Source organism: Rhinoraja longicauda, chromosome 2, assembly GCF_053455715.1.
Source record: "Rhinoraja longicauda isolate Sanriku21f chromosome 2, sRhiLon1.1, whole genome shotgun sequence".
Taxonomy (NCBI): domain Eukaryota; kingdom Metazoa; phylum Chordata; class Chondrichthyes; order Rajiformes; family Arhynchobatidae; genus Rhinoraja; species Rhinoraja longicauda.
The window spans coordinates 4277928-4297779 of NC_135954.1; the positions used below are offsets into that span (position 1 = coordinate 4277928).

General features: G+C 49.7%; 1 protein-coding gene across 6 annotated transcripts in view; it reads right to left on the minus strand.

Moving 5' to 3' along the window:
• Positions 1-885: 885 nt before the first annotated feature.
• phactr1 (phosphatase and actin regulator 1) overlaps positions 886-19852 on the minus strand; it is a 164692-nt gene continuing 145725 nt past the window's right edge. For all 6 annotated transcript variants that reach the window (XM_078414238.1, XM_078414211.1, XM_078414248.1 and 3 more), the window contains 5 exons: positions 18016-18071; positions 12960-13021; positions 8753-8893; positions 6833-6909; positions 886-3953 (listed from right to left, as the gene is read on the minus strand). In XM_078414238.1, the coding sequence (XP_078270364.1) occupies positions 3938-3953; positions 6833-6909; positions 8753-8893; positions 12960-13021; positions 18016-18071 (352 nt within the window). In that variant the 3' untranslated portion in view covers positions 886-3937. The remainder of the gene's footprint in view (positions 3954-6832; positions 6910-8752; positions 8894-12959; positions 13022-18015; positions 18072-19852) is intronic.

The following is a 19852-nucleotide window of genomic DNA, read 5'->3' on the forward strand; positions in this document are numbered from 1 at the left end:
CATCTCCATTAACAACTGTAAATCCCCCACCGCTCCCCTCCCCCAAGGTGTCCCCCAAGGCTCAGTCCTTGGCCCCCTCCTCTTCATCCTCTACCTGTTCCCCCTTGGTCAATTAATCCGCCGTCATGGTCTCAACTTCCACTGCTTCGCCGATGATATCCAGCTCCTCATCTCCACCAAGTCAATCTCCCCCACCACACACTCTACACTGACAAACTGCATCACTGAAATAAAATCTTGGCTTCAATCAAATTTCCTCAAACTCAACTGCAACAAATCTGAAATCATCATCATTGGTCCAAAAACGCTCACCAAATCCACCCAAAACGTCATCCTCAACATTGATGGTCTCCCAGTATCCACCTCACCTCACATCCGGAATCTTGGAATCATCTTTGATCAAACCCTCTCCTTCGACAAACACATCAAACACATCACAAAGACAGCCTTCTTCCACCTCAAAAACATTGCCCGTCTCCGTCCATCCCTCTCCTCCACAGCTGCAGAAACCCTCATCCACGCCTTCATCACCTCCCGTCTGGACTACTGCAACAGCCTCCTCTATGGCGCACCCTCAAAAATCATCAATAAACTTCAATACATTCAAAACTCCGCTGCCCGTCTACTCACACACACCTCGATCCGTGACCATATCACCCCCGTCCTTTATAAACTCCACTGGCTCCCCATCCCCCAGAGAATCCAGTACAAAATCCTCCTCATAACCTACAAAGCCCTCCATAACCTGGCCCCATCCTACCTGACCGACCTCCTCCACAGGCACACTCCCACCTGCACCCTCCGCTCTGCTGCTGCCAATCTCCTATCCCCCCACATCCGGACCAAACTCAGATCCTGGGGGGACAGGGCTTTCTCCATCGCTGCTCCCACCCTATGGAACTCACTACCCCAAACCGTCAGAGACTCCTCCTCACTCACCACATTCAAAACATCACTGAAGTCTCACCTGTTCAGCACTGCCTTCAACCACTGAAGGTCACCTCACCTTCTGTCTCCTTTCTCTGTTCGTTTACTTATTTATCTATTTATTTTCTTCTCTATGTTCTAGTACTCCCTGTAAAGCGTCTTTGAGTGTTTGAAAAGCGCTATATAAATGTAATGCATTATTATTATTATTATTGTCCCTAGTGTTAGCGTGCGGGGATCGCCGGTGGGCCGAAGGGCCTGTTTCCGTGCTGTATCGCTAAGCTAAACATACATTCTGAACATATTCCGAAGAAGGGTCTCGACCCGAAACGTCACCCGGAGATGCTGCCTGACCCGCTGAGTTACTCCAGCATTTTGCGTGTATTCCAGCCTTTGATTTAAACCAGCGCCTGCAGTTCTTTCCTGAACAAAATATTCTCTTAAGCTGAAACATTGTGAAAGGGTGTCCTGATAACTGTGTCATATTGCCCGCGTTAGTACATTCTCACACTCACACGTCACTGCACACAAACAGTTGGCTCGTCTGAATCACACTTGCGTTCCCGCACAAAATATGGGTAGAAAATCTTCCTTGCAAAAAAAAATGCAGCCGTTTGTGAAATCTATAAATACATATTGGCTTCATCGAGTTACCTTTCTCAATTATCTTACATGATGTACTTTCTCGACCTAAGTGGACTGACTCCCCTCCCAGCCCCCACCCGCCCCCCCCCCTCCCAAATCTTTGCACATCCCCCACTCCTTTCCATTCGTCATTTTAACTTCATGTTTCATGTATCTTCTGTTTTTACGTCTGTTGGCAGATCAATTTCCCTCCTGGGATAAATAAAGTTCTATCGTATCGTATCGTGTCACCTTTGCACATCCGCTGTCATGTCCAGAGAAGGGTCCCGACCCGAAACGCCGCCTCTCCATTTCCCTCCACAGATGCTGCCTGACCCGCTGAGTTACTCCAGCACTCTGTGAAACGTCACCTGTCCATGTTCTCCAGAGATGCTGCCTGACCCGCTGAGTTACTCCAGCACTCTATGAAACGTCACCTATCCATGTTCTCCAGAGATGCTGCCTGACCCGCTGAGTTACTCCAGCACGCTGTGTTTTACTTTGGGTAATATCAACATTGCGACTTGCTAAAATTGGCTTTGATCGAGTATTGGGACTTATGTAGTGTGGCCTGCATTATTCTTAACTAAATTATTGAGGGTTTGTAGCAGGGAAGTGTTGATATGTTTGTTCGGCAAACTGGATGTGGAAAAGAAGGCAGGAGAAATGTGCTAGATGCAGGAAAAATGTTCCCAATGTTCGGCGAATCCAGAACCAGGGGCCACACTGTCTAAGAATAAAGGGGAGGCCATTTAAAACTGAGGTGAGAAGGAACTTTTTCACCCAGAGAGTTGTGAATTTGTGGAATTCTCTGCCACAGAGGGCAGTGGAGGCCAAATCACTGGATGGATTTAAGAGAGAGTTAGATAGAGTTCTAGGGGCTAGCGGAATCAAAGGATATGGGGAGAAGGCAGGCACAGGTTACTGATTGTGGACGATCAGCCATGATCACAATGAATGGCGGTGCTGGCTCGACGGGCTGAATGGCCTCCTCCTATTTTCTATGTTTCTAGAATGGGGTCAGGAGGGAGAGATAGATCAGCCACGGTTGAATGGCGGAGAGGACACGATGGGCCGAATGGCCTAATTCTGCTCCTATCACTTGCGATGTTATGATCTGTGAACTGTACAATCTGCATTCGCCACTGTGGGACATCTTTTAGCAAGGTATGGACCCAAACATCTCCCACTCCTTCTCCCCAGAGATGCTGCCTGTCCCGCTGAGTAACTCCAGCATCGTGGGTCTGTCCTCGATGTAAACCAGCATCTGCAGTCCCTTCCTACACCACGCTGTTACCTGCACTCTGTCCCGTCTCACCAGCGTTAACGGTATTTCTGCCTTTTTAATGACGCGTTTAATTGTTGTTTTACGCTGCCGCTGACTGTTAGTATTACGTGCTGTTCTCGTTTTATATTTCACGATGGATATATCCGCTAAATATAGTTCACCTCCGTCCCACAGGCGTACTGAACGAAGAAGAGTTGATATAAGGGATCACTTATCCATCTCTAGATCGAGACAGTAACCTGGTAACTTGGGCACTGTTTGTCCAGTTTCAGGTGACAAAGCAATGGTGTGGTGAAAGACCAGAAGATCGGGTGCTGGAGGGCTTTTGGAGAAGCATCTTCAGTTGTGGCATCTCCAACGCACGCACGCACGCACGCACGCACGCTGTGTTCTGGACGTTGCTGTCAGTATTGTGCGATGCTTTCATTTCACATTTCACCGTATCTGGAGATGAGGAGGGGTGTCTTTAGTTGGAGGGTGTGGGTGAATCTGTGGAGTTCTTCACCACAGAAGGCTGTGGAGGCCGAGTCAGCGAGATATTTTTAAGGCAGAGACAGACAGATTCTTGATGAGAAGGGTGGCCAGGGTTTACAGGGAGAAGGCGGGAGAATGGGAGCGAGAGGGAGAGAGACAGATCGGCCGCGGATTGAATGGCGGGGTAGACTCGACGGCCGAATGGCCTAATTCCACTCCTGTTCCTCGTGACAATTATGATCTCAGACACGGTTGAGAGGGAGAGAGACGGATCGGCCGCGGATTGAATGGCGGAGTAGACTCGACGGGCCGAATGGCCTAGTTCTGCTGCTGTCCACGTATCCGCGGCGTGGGGAGGGTAGGGTGGGTGGATTTCCTCGTCCCGCCAGCGACGGAGAGCAAGACGGGACGAGTGAACGACGGCGCGGGACGTCCAGGCCGTGGGCGCGTCGGATCGAGCCGCCGGAAGGTCACGGCGAGGCCCCAGCTGGACGCGCCCGGTACGCAAAGGCAGTCAGTCGCCAAGAGTTCTCTCCCGCCCGGGATGAAAGGGCACCTGTACTGTCCCAGCACTTCAGGCTTCCTGCTTGTCTAAGACGCACTGCGGATGTGCAGTGTTAATGGCTAGGGTCTGTGGAACCTGCAGGGGAAGACAAATACATGGAGTTAGCTTCATTGGCCAAGTACGAACACACACACACACACACACACATATATATACACACACACACACACACACACACAAACACACACACACACACACACACACACACACACACAAGGAACATGCTCGCTCGGCTCTCTCCCTCGCCACCGACAACACCAACGTACAGTGGACAATTATGGATGAAGCGTCAAACATTAAGAACTAGACCAAGTTGGGGCCCAAACCTCTCCTGCATTGGTGCAGCACCCTCCCCTCCCCCACTCCCCCCTCTCCGTCCCTCTCCCCCTCCCCTCTCCCCTCCTCTCCTCCCCTCCCCTCTCCCCCACCCCTCTCTCCCCCACCCCTCTCTCCCCTCCTCCCCTCCCCTCTCCCCACCCCTCTCGCCCTCCCTCCCTCCTCTCCTCCCCCTCCTTCTCAACCCCCCTCCCTCCTCCCCTCCCCCTCCCTCCCTTCCTCAGCACCCTGTCCTCCCCCCTCCCCTATCTCCTCAACCCCTCCTCCCCTCTCCCTTCTCCCCTCCTTCCTCAGCACCCTCTCCTCCCCCTCCCCTCTCCCCCCTCCTCCCCTCCCCTACCCCCCCTTCCTCAGCACCCTCTCCTCCCCCTCCCCTCTCTACTCAACCCCCTCCCCTCTCCCTTCTCCCCCACCCCCCTTCCTGCCTCCCTCTTCCCTCTCCCCTCCCTCCTCCCCCTCCCCTCTCTCCTCAACCCCCTCCCCTCTCCCTTCTCCCCCACCCCCCCTTCCTCCCTCCCTCCTCCCTCCCCCCTCCCTCCTCCCCCTCCCCTCCTTTTAAACTTTAAAATGTGAATAACTTTTAAAATATAAGACCGATTTCAATAAAACTACTTGCATTATCACTAAAGTGACCTAAAATTAGGTGGACCTAAAATTGTCACACTATCGTTTACTGCTTTGGCTGAAGTTCAGTCACAAACAAGATAACAAACGAGAGTTTTAGTGTATAGATGACACTCAATCCACCTTAACTACAGATGGACACAGAGTGCTGGAGTAACTCAGCGGGTCAGGCAGCATCTCTGGAGAGAATGAACAGATGATGTTCCACGTCGAGATCCTTCTTGATCCAAAACGTCACCCATTCCTTCTCTCCAGAGATGCTGCCTGACCCGCTGAGTTACTCCAGCATTCTGTGTCTTATCTTTGGTGTAAAGACGCATTTGCAGTTCCTTCTTACACAAGGAACTGGTTAATACACAACCACACATCACACAAACCCACCTTCTGTCCATTGACTCCATCTACACCTCACGCTGCCTCGGCAAGGCCAGCAGCACAATCAAGGACCAGTCTCACCCCGGCCACTCCCTCTTCTCCCCTCTCCCATCACGCAAGAGGTACAGAAGTGTGGGAACGCACACCTCCAGATTCAGGGACAGTTTCTTCCCAGCTGTTATCAGGTAATTGAACCGTCCTACCACAACCAGAGAGCAGTGCTGAACTACTATCTACCTCAGTGGTGACCCTCGGACTATCTTTAATTGGACTTTTCTGGACTTTATCTTGCACTAAACGTTACTCCCTTTATCCTGCATCTGTACACTGTGGAAGACTCGATTGTAATCGTGTGTTGTCTTTCCGTTGACTGGCTAGCACGCAACAAAAGCTTTTCACTGTACATTGGGCTTGTGTTCACTGGAGTTTAGAAGGATGAGAGGGGATCTTACAGAGACGTATATAATTATGAAAGGACTGGACGAGCTCGATGCAGGAAAAATGTTTCCAATGTTGGGGGAGTCCAGAACCAGGGGCCACACAGTCTTAGAATAAAGGGGAGGCCGTTTAAAACTGAGGTGAGAAAAAACTGAGGTGAGAAACATATAAAATCATTGAGGGATTGGACAGGCGAGATGCAGGAAACATGTTCCCGATGTTGGGGGAGTCCAGAACCAGGGGCCACACACAGTCTAAGAATAAAGGGGAGGCCATTTAAAACTGAGGTGAGAAAAAACTTTTTCACCCAGAGAGTTGAGAATTTGTGGAATTCTCTGCCTCAGAAGGAAGTGGAGGCCAATTCACTGGATGGATTTAAAAGAGAGTTAGATAGAGCTTTTCACTGTATATTGGGCTTGTGTTCACTGGAGTTTAGAAGGATGAGAGGGGATCTTACAGAGACGTATAAAATCATGAAAGGACGAGGGGCTAGTGGAATCAAGGGATATGGGGAGAAGGCAGACACGGGTTACTGATTGTGGATGATCGGCCATGATCACAATGAATGGCGGTGCTGGCTCGAAGGGCCGAATGGCCTCCTCCTGCACCTATTTTCTATGTTTCTATGTTAGTACACACGACAATAAACGGAACTCAACACCCTGCCGACCAGTCATCACCTGCACTAGTTCTAACCTGCGCATTCAGGGGCAATACATGTGACAATAAATGAAACTAAAGTAAACTAAACTCAGCTAAATGACGATAATGGCAACAATAGACAATAGACAATAGGTGCAGGAGGAGGCCATTCGGCCCTTCGAGCCAGCACCGCCATTCAATGTGATCATGGCTGATCATCCACAATCAGTACCCCGTTCCTGCCTTCTCCCCATACCCCCTGACTCCGCTATCCTTAAGAGCTCTATCTAGCTCTCTCTTGAATGCATTCAGAGAATTGGCCTCCACTGCCTTCTGAGGCAGAAAATTCCACAGATTTACAACTCTCTGACTGAAAAGGTTTTTCCTCAACTCCGTTCTAAATGGCCTACCCCTTATTCTTAAACTGTGTGGCCCCTGGTTCTGGACTCCCCCCAACATTGGGAACATGTTTCCTGCCTCTAACGTGTCCAACCCCTTAATAATCTTATACGTTTCGATAGTTTCGTTGCCTCACTCACCTCGTTAGATGCCTGCTTAATTCATGCACTTCCATTTCCGTGCTCTTGAATTCATTCAGTTCCTTACGAATAGCAGCCTGCAATTAAGGAAACACATTTGAATATGCAGAGACATATTAATTTCCTCCCTTGAATTTTAGCTATAGGTTTCAGCATTTCGAGATACAGGGTGCAAACAGGCCCTTCGAGCGAGCTATTCAATGTGATCACGGCTGATCATTCTCAATCAGTACCCCGTTCCTGCCTTCTCCCCGTACCCCCTGACTCCGCTATCCTTAAGAGCTCTATCTAGCTCTCTCTTGAATGCACTCAGAGTCCACGCCGACCAGCGATCACTACTCCTGCACACAAGGGACAATTTACCGAAGCTAATGGGCCTACAAAACCTGCACATCTTTGGAATATGGGAGGAAAACTCCATACACTGGAATTTAGAAGGATGAGAGGGGATCTTATCGAAAACGTATAAGATTATTAAGGGGTTGGACACGTTAGAGGCAGGAAACATGTTCCCAATGTTGGGGGAGTCCAGAACCAGGGGCCACAGTTTAAGAATAAGGGGTAGGCCATTTAGAACGGAGATGAGGAAAAACGTTTTCAGTCAGAGAGTTGTGAATCTGTGGAATTCTCTGCCTCAGAAGGCAGTGGAGGCCAATTCTCTGAATGCATTCAAGAGAGAGCTAGATAGAGCTCTTAAGGATAGCGGAGTCAGGGGGTATGGGGAGAAGGCAGGAACGGGGTACTGATTGAGAATGATCAGCCATGATCACATTGAATGGCGGTGCTGGCTCGAAGGGCTGAATGGCCTCCTCCTGCACCTATCGTTTATTGTCTATTGTCTAAGATGGACACAAAAAGCTGGAATAACTCAGCGGGACAGGCAACAGCCCTAGATAGAAGGAGTCCAGACCCTTCTTTACATTGAGAGTCAGGGGAAAGGGAGGCAATGAACAATGAACCATTCTACATTTTCCTTGTGCATTGTCTGGTTTCCGAAGAAGGGTCTCGACCCGAAACGTCACCCATTCCTTCTCTCCAGAGATGCTGCCTGACCCGCTGAGTTACTCCAGCATTTTGTTTCTGCTTTGATCTGTTGTTTTCACACCTTACCCGTCTATATCTCTAACCTCCCTCTATCCTGACTCAGTCTGAAGAAGGGTCTCATCCCGAAACGTCACCCATTCCTTCTCTCCAGAGATGCTACCTGACCCGCTGAGTTACTCCAGCATCTTGTAGGTAGCACGGTGGCGCAGCGGTAGAGTTGCTGCCTCACAGCGCCGGAGACCCGGGTTCCATCCCGACTGCGGGTGCCGTCTGTACGGAGTTTGTACGTTCTCCCCGTGACCTGCGTGGGTTTTCTCCAAGATCTTCGGTTTCCTCCCGCACTCCAAAGACGTGCAGGTTTGTAGGTTAATTGGCTTGGTATTAAGTGAAAATTGTTCCCAGTGTAGGATGGTGTAATTTGGATTAGATCAGAGATACAGTGCGGAAACAGGCCCTTCGGCCCACCGGGTCCGCGCCGACCAGCGATCCCCGCACACTAACACTATCCTACACCCACTAGGGACAATTTACACACACACCAAGCCAATTAACCTACAAACCTGCACGTCTTTGGAACGTGGGAGGAAACCGAAAATCTCTGAGGAAACCCCCACAGGTCACGGGGAGAACGTACAAACTATATACAGACAGCGCCCGTAGTCGGGATCGAACCCGGGTCTCCGTCGCTGCAAGCGCTGTAAGGCGGCAATTCTGCCGCTGCCGCCCGACCGTGGCCACCCCGTGCTGTGCGGGGATCGCTGGTCGGCGTGGACTCCGAGGGTCGAAGGATCTGTATCTCTAAACTAAACTAGAACGTGTCCCGGCCAGCGTGGCCAGCGCGACGAAGCCACGATCCGCGGGTTGCCGATGACTTACTTTGTCGGCAGCGGTCAGCCGTGTCCAGGGTTTGTCCGCGCGCCGGTCGTAGTCCTGTGCTTCGGCCACCTCCACGTAGTCGCTGAAGCGGATGAGGATCTTCCGCTCCCTCAGCTCCTCCACTGTCGGCCTCTGGCTGAGCTGGGAAAACAAAACAAGACCAACATTGCAGTTCACCGCAGAAAATCAAACCCCGGTCACCCACCCGCTCATTACAGGTTTACAAGCGACTGCAGCAGAATTAGGTAGATACAGAGTGCTGGAGTAACTCAGCGGGTCAGGCAGCATCTGTGGAGAACATGGATAGGTGACGTTTCACAGAGTGCTGGAGTAACTCAGCGGGTCATAGAAACATAGAAAATAGGTGATCATCCAACTCAGTAACCCGTACCTGCCTTCTCTCCATACCCCCTGATCCCTTTAGCCACAAGGGCCACATCTAACTCCCCCTTAAATATAGCCAATGAACTGGCCTCAACTACCCTCTGTGGCAGAGAATTCCACAGATTCACCACTCTCTGTGTGAAAAAAACTTTCTCATCTCGGTCTTAAAAGACTTCCCACTTATCCTTAAACTGTGACCCCTTGTTCTGGACTTCCCCAACATCGGGAACAATCTTCCTGCATCTAGCCTCTCCAACCCCTTAAGAATTTTGTACGTTTCTATAAGATCCCCCCTCAATCTTCTAAATTCCAGCGAGTACAAGCCGAGTCTATCCAGTCTTTCTTCATATGAAAGTCCTGCCATCCCAGGAATCAATCTGGTGAACCTTCTCTGTACTCCCTCTATGGCAAGAATGTCTTTCCTCAGATTAGGAGACTAAAACTGTACGCAATACTCCAGGTGTGGTCTCACCAATGCCCTGTACAATTGCAGCAGAACCTCCCTGCTCCTATACTCAAATCCCCTCGCTATGAATGCCAACATACCATTCGCTTTCTTCACTGCCTGCTGCACCTGCATGCCTACTTTCAATGACTGGAGTACCACGACACCCAGGTCTCGTTGCAGCATCTCTGGAGAACGTGGATAGGTGATGTTTCACAGCGTGCTGGAGTAACTCAGCGGGTCGGGCAGCATCTCCGGAGAGAAGGAATGGGTGACGTTTCGGGTCGAGACCCTTCATCTCAGACTCAACGTGGAATACAGCGTGGAAACAGGCCCTTTGCTCCGCTAAGTCCACACCGACCAGTGGTCACCCTGTATTTACTGCCACAGACGGCTGTGGAGGCCAAGTCAGTGGGTATTTTTAAGGCAGAGATAGATGGATTCTTGATCAGTGCGGGTGTCAGAGGTTATGGGGAGAAGGCAGGAGAATGGGGTTAGGAGGGAGAGATAGATCAGCCATGATTGATCATAAGATCATAGGTGATAGGAGCAGAATTAGGCCGCTCAGCCCCTCAACTCTACTCCGCCATTCAATAGAGTGGATGTGGAGAGGATGTTTCCACTGGTGGGGGAGTCTAGGACCAGAGGGCACAGCCTCAGAATTAAAGGACGTTCCTTTAGGAAGGAGATGAGGAGGAATTTCTTCAGTCAGAGGGTGGTGAATCTGTGAGATTCATTGCCACAGACGGCTGTGGAGGCCACAAGTCAGAGGGTATATTTAAGGCGGAGATAGATAGATTCTTGATCAGTGCGGGTGTCAGGGGTCAGGGGTTACGGGGAGAAGGCAGGAGAATGGGGTTAGGGGGGAGAGATAGATCGGGCCGGCCCACCGACTTCCTGCAGCAGTTTGTCTGTTTGTAACATTAATAAAACAGCGCTGGCTGGAGCTTAATATGAAGATTAGCAAGTTAATTGTTTATTCATGATCTTCTGTCCTTCTAAAAATATAGTCCCTGTCGTTTTCACGACCACATTTAATGCAACTATATTTCAGCAAAGATCCTTGGATGGAAAACGTTAGAGGGATATGGTCCATGTTAGCATTTATTTCGACAGGACTGGGGTATATGGCGGGACTGTCATATGTTGAAAGACTGGAGCGACTAGGCTTGTATACACTGGAATTTAGAAGGATGAGAGGGGATCTTATTGAAACGTATAAGATTATTAAGGGGTTGGACACGTTAGAGGCAGGAAACATGTTCCCAATGTTGGGGGAGTCCAGAACCAGGGGCCACAGTTTAAGAATAAGGGGTAGGCCATTTAGAACGGAGATCAGGAAAAACTTTTTCAGTCAGAGAGTTGTGAATCTGTGGAATTCTCTGCCTCAGAGGGCAGTGGAGGCCAATTCTCTGAATACATTCAAGAGAGAGCTAGATAGAGCTCTTAAGGATAGTGGAGTCAGGGGGTATGGGGAGAAGGCAGGAACGGGGTACTGATTGAGAATGATCAGCCATGATCACATTGAATGGCGGTGCTGGCTCGAAGGGCCGAATGGCCTACTCCTGCACCTATTGTCTATTGTCTATTGTCTATATAAACAGTTCTCAGCAACGTAGTTTAGCTTAGTCTTGTTTATCGTCATAAGTTCATATGTGACAGGAGCAGCAATAGGCCATTCGGCCCATCGAGTCTACTCCGCCATTCAATCATGGCTGGTCTATCTCTCCTTCCTCGGTCTGGGAACAGCTCCATCCAAGACCAGCAAGAAATCGCAGAGAATTGTGGACGCAGCCCAGACCATTGCACAAACCAACCTCCCTTCCATCGACCCCATCTACACCTCACGCTGCCTCGGCAAGGCCAGCAGCACAATCAAAGACCAGTCTCACCGCGGCCACTCCCTCTTCTCCCCTCTCCCATCGGGCAAGAGGTACAGAAGTGTGAAAACGCACACCTCCACATTCAGGGGCAGTTTTTTCCCGGCTGTTATCAGGCAACTGAACCATCCTACCACAACCAGAGAGCGGTCCTGACCTCCCATCTACCCCATTGGAGACTATCTTTACTGACTATATCTTGCACTAAATTCACAAAATGCTGGAGTAACTCAGCAGGTCAGGCAGCGGAATTCTCTGCCTCAGAAGGCAGTGGAGGCCAATTCTCTGAATACATTCAAGAGAGAACTAGATAGGGCTCTTCAGGATAGCGGAGTCAGGGGGTATGGGGAGAAGGCAGGAACGGGGTACTGATTGAGAATGATCAGCCATGATCACATTGAATGGCGGTGCTGGCTCGAAGGGCCGAATGGCCTCCTCCTGCACCTATTGTCTATAGGAGAGAAGGAATGGGTGACGTTTCGTGTCGAGACCCTTCTTCAGACTGAAGAAGGGTCTCGATCCGAAACGTCACCCATTCCTTCTCTCCTGAGATGCTGCCTGACCTGCTGAGTTACTCCAGCACTTTGTGAATAAATACCTTCGATTTGTACCAGCATCTGCAGTTATTTTCTTACACTTGACCTTGCACTAAAGGTTATTCCCCTTATCCTGTTTCTGTACACTGTGGACGGCTCCATTGCAATCATGTACAGTCTTTCCGTTGACTGGATAGCGCGCAACAAAAAGCTTTTCACACGACAATAATAGACTAAACTAAACAAAAAACTAAATTAATTGTACAATTCCCCCTTACGTTCATACAGTCCTTCCGCAGTGAAGAAAGCGAATGGTATGTTGGCATTCATAGCAAGTGGATTTGAGTATAGGAGCAGGGAGGTTCTGCTGCAGTTGTACAGGGCCTTGGTGAGACCGCACCTGGAGTATTCCGTGCAGTTTTGGTCTCCTAATGTGAGGAAAGACATTCTTGCCATAGAAGGAGTACAGAGAAGGTTCACCAGATTGATCCCTGGGATGGCAGGACTTTCATATGAAGAAAGACTGGATAGACTCGGCTTGTACTCGCTGGAATTTAGAAGACTGAGGGGGGATCTTATTGAAACATATAAAATTCTTAAGGGGTTGGAGAGGCTAGATGCGGGAAGATTGTTCCCGATGTTGGGGAAGTCCAGAACCAAGGGTCACAGCTTAAGGATAAGGGGGAAGTCTTTTAGGACCGAGATGAGAAAACATTTCTTCACACAGAGAGTGGTGAGTCTGTGGAATTCTCTGCCACAGAAGGTAGTTGAGGCCAGTTCGTTGGTTATATTTAAGAGGGAGTTAGATGTGGCCCTTGTGGCTAAAGGGATCAGGGGGTATGGAGAGAAGGCAGGTACAGGCTACTGAGTTGGATGAATGGCCCACTCCTGCACCTATGTTTCTATGTTTCTATGTTTCTATGTTTCTAACACTTGATCCCAATCCAATTGTCTCGACTTACCTTACGTGTTAGTCGGCGTTTAATTTCCCGCTTTTCCTCCTCTTCTTCCTGCTCGTTTCTTGCTACGGAGACAAATTAGTAAATTGTTTTCGTTTGCCAAACAACAAGGGCGGTCACGGTGGAGCGGCGGTAGAGTTGCTGCCTCACAGCGCCGGAGACCCGGGTTCCATCCCGACCACGGGTGCTGTCTGTACGGAGTTTGCACTCCGTACCTGTGAGGGTTTTCTCCGGGTGCTCCGGTTTCCTCCCGCGCTCCAAAGACGTTGCAGGTTTGTAGGTTAATTGGCCTCGGTTAAAATCGCAAATTGTCCCTAGTGTGTGTGTAGGATAGTGCTATTGTACGGGATGATCGCTGGCATTCTTGCTATCGAGGGAGTGCAGCGTAGTAGGTTCACCAGGTTAATTCCCGGGATGGCGGGACTGACGTATGATGAAAGAATGGGTCGACTGGGCTTGTATTCACTAGAATTTAGAAGGATGAGAGGGGATCTCGGTGGCGCAGCGGTAGAGTTGCTGCCTTACAGCGAATGCAGCGCCGGAGACCCGGGTTCCATCCCGACTACGGGCGCCGTCTGTACGGAGTTTGTACGTTCTCCCCGTGACCTGCGTGGGTTTTCTCCGAGATCTTCGGTTTCCTCCCACACTCCAAAGACGTACAGGTATGTAGGTTAATTGGCTGGGCAAATGTAAAAATTGCCCCTAGTGTGTTTAGGATAGTGTTAATGTGCGGGGATCGCTGGTCGGCCCGGACCCGATGGGCCGAAGGGCCTGTTTCTGCGCTGTATCTCTAAATCTAAATCTAAATCTTATGGAATCATATAAAATTCTTAAGGGATTGGACAGGCTAGATGCAGGAAAAATGTTCCCAATGTTGGGGGGAGTCCAGAACCAGGGGCCACACAGTCTAAGAATAAGGGGTAGGCCGTTTAGGACTGAGGTGAGGAAAAACCTTTTCAGCCAGAGAGTTGTGAATCTGTGGAATTCTCTGCCACAGAAGGCAGTGGAGGCCAATTCACTGGATGTTTTCAAGAGAGAGTTAGATAGAGCTCTTAAAGATAGCTCGGTAGCGCAGCGGTAGAGTTGCTGCTTTACAGCGAATGCAGCGCCGGAGACTCAGGTTCGATCCTGACTACGGGCGCTGCACTGTAAGGAGTTTGTACGTTCTCCCCGTGACCTGCGTGGGTTTTCTCCGAGATCTTCGGTTTCCTCCCACACTCCAAAGACGTACAGGTATGTAGGTTAATTGGCTGGTTAAATGTAAAAATTGTCCCTAGTGGGTGTAGGATAGTGTTAATGTACGGGGATCGCTGGGCGGCACGGACTTGGAGGGCCGAAAAGGCCTGTTTCCGGCTGTATATATATGATATGATATGATATGATAGCGGAGTCAGGGGATATGGAGAGAAATCAGGAATGGGGGTACTGATTGTGGATGATCAGCCACGATCATATTGAATGGCGGTGCTGGCTCGAAGGTCGAATGGCCTCCTCCTGCACCTATTTTCTATGTTTCCATGGTCGGCGCGGACTCGGTGGGCCGAAGGGCCTGTTTCTGTAAACTATCTTTAAACTAAACACTAAACTGAACAATACCTGATTTACAGTGGACACATGAAGTGTGGTTTGAACTGAGATCAAACTGTTCCTTCCACCTTTGCAAAAGTTGTCATCGTTCGAGTTTAGAGTTTAGAGATACAGCGTGGAAAGGCCCTTCTCCCCACTGAGTCCACGCCAGCCAGCGATGGCTCGTTCACCCAGTTCTATGTTATCCCACTTTCTCATCCACTCCCTGCACACTGGGGAGCCATGTACAGAAGCCAATTAACCTACGTCTTTGGGATGTGGAAGGAAATGGAAGCATCTAGAGTAGTCCCACCTGCCTGCGCTTGGCCCATATCCCACCAAACCCATCCTATCCGTGTACCTGTCTAATTGTTTCTTAAACGTTGCGATTGTACCAGCCTCAACTACCTCCTCCGGCAGCTTGTTCCATACACCCACCACCCTTTGTGTAAAAAATGTAACCCCTCAAATTCCTATTAAATCTTTCTCCCCATCACTTTAAACATCTGGTTCTCTGGTTCTCGATTCCCCCTTCTCTGGGCAAGAGACCCTGTGCGTTTACCCAAATTATTCCCCTCATGATTTTGTACATCTCCATAGATTACCCCTCATTCTCCTGCGCTCCAAGGAATAGAGTCCCAGCCTGCTCAACCTCTCCCGATATCTCAGGCCCTCTAGTCCTGGCAACATCCATCTAAATTTTTGTCTGTCCCCTTTCCAGTTTGACGACATCTTTCTTACAACATGGCGCCCAAAACTGAACACAATACTCCAAATGCGGCCTCACCGACGTCATATATAACTGCAAAGTTGGCCACTCAATAGACGCAAAACTTTTTCAGTCAGAGAGTTGTGAATCTGTGGAATTCTCTGCCTCAGAAGGCAGTGGAGGCCAATTCTCTGAATGCATTCAAGGGAGAGCTAGATAGAGCTCTTAAGGATAGCGGAGTCAGGGGGTACGGGGAGAAGGCAGGAACGGGGTACTGATTGAGAATGAACAGCCATGATCACATTGAATGGCGGTGCTGGCTCGAAGGGCCAAATGGCCTCCTCCTGCACCTATTGTCTATTGTCTAAAACGCTGGAGTCACTCAGCGGGACAGGCAGCAACTCTGGAGAGAAGGGATGGGTGGCGTTTCGGGTTGAGACCCTTCTTCAGACCCAATACTCTGACTGATAAAGGCCAACGTGCCAAAAGCCTTTTATGACCACACTATCTACCTGCAACTCCACCTTCAAGGAAGTATGTACCTACACTCCTAGGTATTTATTTCACAAAGTGCTGGAGTAACTCAGCAGGTCAGGCAGCATCTCGGGAGGGAAGGAATGGGTGACGTTTCGGGTCGAGACCCTTCTTCAGACTGATGTCGGGGGGGCGGGACAAAGGAAGGATATAGGTGGAGACAGGAAGATAGAGGGAGAACTGGGAAGGGGGAAGGGAAGAGAGGAACTATCTAAAGTTGGAGAAGTCGATGTTCATACCACTGGGCTGCAAACTGCCCAGGCGAAATATGAGGTGCTGTTCCTCCAATTTGCGGTGGGCCTCACTATGGCACTGGAGGAGGCCCATGACAGAAAGGTCAGACTGGGAGTGGGAGGGGGAGTTGAAGTGCTCAGCCACAGGGAGATCAGGTTGGTTAAGGTGGACTGAGCGAAGGTGTTGAGCGAAGCGATCGCCGAGACTGCGTTTGGTTTCGCCGATGTAAAGAAGTTGACATCTAGAGCAGCGGATGCAATAGATGAGGTTGGAGGAGGTGCAGGTGAACCTCTGTCTCACCTGGAAAGACTGTTTGGGTCCTTGGTACCTTTCGATTTGTACCAGCATCTGCAGTTATTTTCTTACACTACCTACACTCCTAGATCCCTCTGCTCCACAACACTCCCCAGAGCCCTGACATTCACTGTGTAGGTCCTGCCCATGTTAGACTTCCCAAGATTCAATACCTCAAATTTCAAACAAAGCTCAGAGTCATTGAGTCACCCAGCATGTAAACAGCCTTCATCCCAACCTACCTACATCTAACCAACGTGCCCCATCTACACTAGTCCCACCTATCCGCATATGGCCCATATCACTATAAACGGTATTACGTATAAAAATTATAAAAGGACTGGACAAGCTAGATGTAGGAAAAATATTCCCAATGTTGGGGGAGTCCAGAACCAGGGGCCACACAGTCTTAGAATAAAGGGGAGGCCATTTAAAACTGAGGTGAGAAGGATCTTTTTCTCCCAGAGAGTTGTGAATTTGTGGAATTCTCTGCCACAGAGGGCAGTGGAGGCCAAATCACTGGATGGATTTAAACGAGAGAGTTAGATAGAGCTCTAGAGGCTAGTGGAATAATAATAATAATAATATATTCCTTTATTTGTCCCACACCGGGGAAATTTGCAGTGTTACAGCAGCAAAGTGGATAGCAAAAGATCATTCATTATGAATAAAAATAAAGATAAGGATAAATTGTCATCATTTACTGTGTGACCTTAGCTGTTACTGTTGACTGGTCTGCTGGGAGCAGTGCTGGTTGTGCAGTCGCACAGCAGCGGGAAGGAAGGACCTCCTATATCTCCCCTTCACACACTTGGGGTGAAGGAGTCTGTCACTGAAGGAGCTACTCAGTGCAGTGACAGAGTCCTGCATGGGATGGGAGTCGTTGTCCAGCAGCGATGTTAACTTTGCCATTATCCTCCTCTCTCCCACCGCCTGCACTGAGTCGAGGGGGCAACCCAGGACAGAGCTGGCCTTCCTGACCTGCTTGTCGAGTCTCTTCCCCTCCGCCGCTGAGATGCTGCTGCTCCAGCAGACCTGAATCAAGGGGGTATGGGGAGAAGGCAGGCACGGGTCACTGATTGTGGACGATCAGCCGTGATCACAGTGAATGGCGGTGCTGGCTTGAAGGGCTGAATGGCCACCTCCTGCACCTATTGTCTACGTTTAAACCTTTCCTACCCATGTTTCTTAAAGGCTGTGATGGTACCTGGCCCAACTACCTCTTCCGACAGGATAAGGATAAGGGGGAGGTCTTTTAGGACCGAGATGAGAACGTTTTTTTTCACACAGAGAGTGGTGAATCTGTGGAATTCTCTGCCACAGAAGGTAGTTGAGGCCAGTTCATTGGGTATATTTAAGAGGGAGTTAGATGTGGCCCTTGTGGCTAAAGGGATCAGGGGGTATGGAGAGAAGGCAGGTACGGGATACTGAGTTGGATGATCAGCCATGATCATATTGAATGGCGGTGCAGGCTCGAAGGGCCGAATGGCCTACTCCTGCACCTATTTTCTATGTTTCTATGACAGCTCGTTGCAGACACCGGCCATGTTTTGTGTGAAAAGGTAACAAATGTGGAAGTGGCCTTGAGTCAGGGCAACATCCTCGTGAATCTTAACTCCGCGCCCTTTCCAGCTTGACGACATCTTTCCTGCAACATGGTGCCCAGAACTGAACACAATACAGCCTTGACGAAGATTACGAAGTAGAAGAAGAAGAACTTACGTTTCAGGATGTTCCTTTGCTCCAGTTCCTCGGCCGTTGGCCTCTGACTCAATCTTCTGTGGAAGGAGATCAGGATCAATGTTGGACTAGGTACCTCACCACTGGTTCCCAACCCAGAGCCCTCTCGTTGTTCTCCATCAATAGCAACACAGGTGGAAACGGCTGCTCACACCCACCCAGCCGGGACCAACTAAGTCAATTGTCTTCACTCAAGGCAGACACTAAACGCCGGAGAAACTCAGCGGGTCAGGCAGCATCTCTGGAGAACGTGGGCAGGTGACGTTTCACGGAGTGCTGGAGTAACTCAGCGGGTCAGGCAGCATCTCTGGGGAACATGGATAGGTGACGTTTCACAGAGTGCTGGAGTAACTCAGCGGGTCAGGCAGCATCTCTGGAGAACATGGATAGGTGACGTTTATAAGTGATAGGAGCAGAATTAGGCCATTCGACCCATCAAGTCTACTCCGCCATTCATCGATCTCTCAACCCCATTCTCCTGCCTTCTCCCCATAACCACTGACACCCGTACTAATGAGGTGTCTATCTATCTCTGCCTTAAAAATACCCATTGTCCTTGCCTCCAGTTTTCAGTTTATTGTCACGTGTACCGAGGTACAGTGAAAAGCTTTTGTTGCGTGCTGACCGGTCAGCGGAAAGATAATACATGATTACAATCGAGCCACTTACAGTGTACAGATGCGTGATAAAGGAATAACGTTTAGTGTAAAGCCTGATTAAAGATAGTCCGAGGGTCTCAAATGAGATAGATGGGAGTTCAGCACTGCTCTCTAGTTGGTGGTAGGATGGTTCAGTTGTCTGTTAACAGCTGGGAAGAAACAGTCCCTGAATCTGGAGGTGTGTGTTTTCACACTTCTGTTCCTCTTGCCCGATGGGAGAGGGGAGAAGAGGGAGTAACTGGGGTGAGACTGGTCCTTCATATGTTATAGGACTCTGCCTGTAAAAAGATTCGGTCTGTAAAATCTTCTGACTTTAGAAAGATACTGCTTGTAAAAAGACAGTATCTGTAAAAAGACTCTCACTGTAATGGATTCTGCCTGGGTTTTCTCCGGGTGCTTCGGTTTCCTCCCACACTCCAAAGACAGACATGTTTGTAAGGATAATTGGCTCCAGTGTACAGGATAGTGCTGGAGTAATGTTCCCAATGTTGGGCGAGTCCAGAACCAGGGGCCACACAGTCTAAGAATAAAGGGGAGGCCATTTAAAACTGGTTAATTCTCGGGATGGCGGGACTGACGTATGATGAAAGAATGGGTCGACTGGGCTTGTATTCACTGGAATTTAGAAGGAGTTGAGAGGGGATCTTATAGAGACGTATAAAATTATAAAAGGACTGGATGAGCTAGATGCAGGAAAAATGTTCCCCATGTTTGGGGAGTCCAGAACCAGGGGCCACACAGTCTAAGAATAAAGGGGAGGCCATTTAAAACTGAGGTGTGAAAAAACTTTTTTCACCCAGAGAGTTGTGATTCTGTGGAATTTACAGAGGGCCAGTTAACCTGTCAGAGGTAAACCGGAGCACCCGGGGAAAACCCACGCAGGTCACGGGGAGAACGTACAAACTCCGTACAGACAGCGCCCGTAGTCGGGATCGAACCCGGGTCTCCGGCGCTGTCAGGCAGCAACTCTATCGCTGTGCCACCGTGCTGCCCTCTAGTGGGAGAGTCTGGGACCTGAGGGCATAGCCTCAGAATAAAAGGACGTACCTACAGGAAGGAGATGAGGAGAAATTTCTTTAGTCAGAGGGTGGCGTGTCGCCCTTTACTGAAACCCTCTAATCCAGGCAGCATTCTGGTGAACTTCCTCTGCATCTTATCGA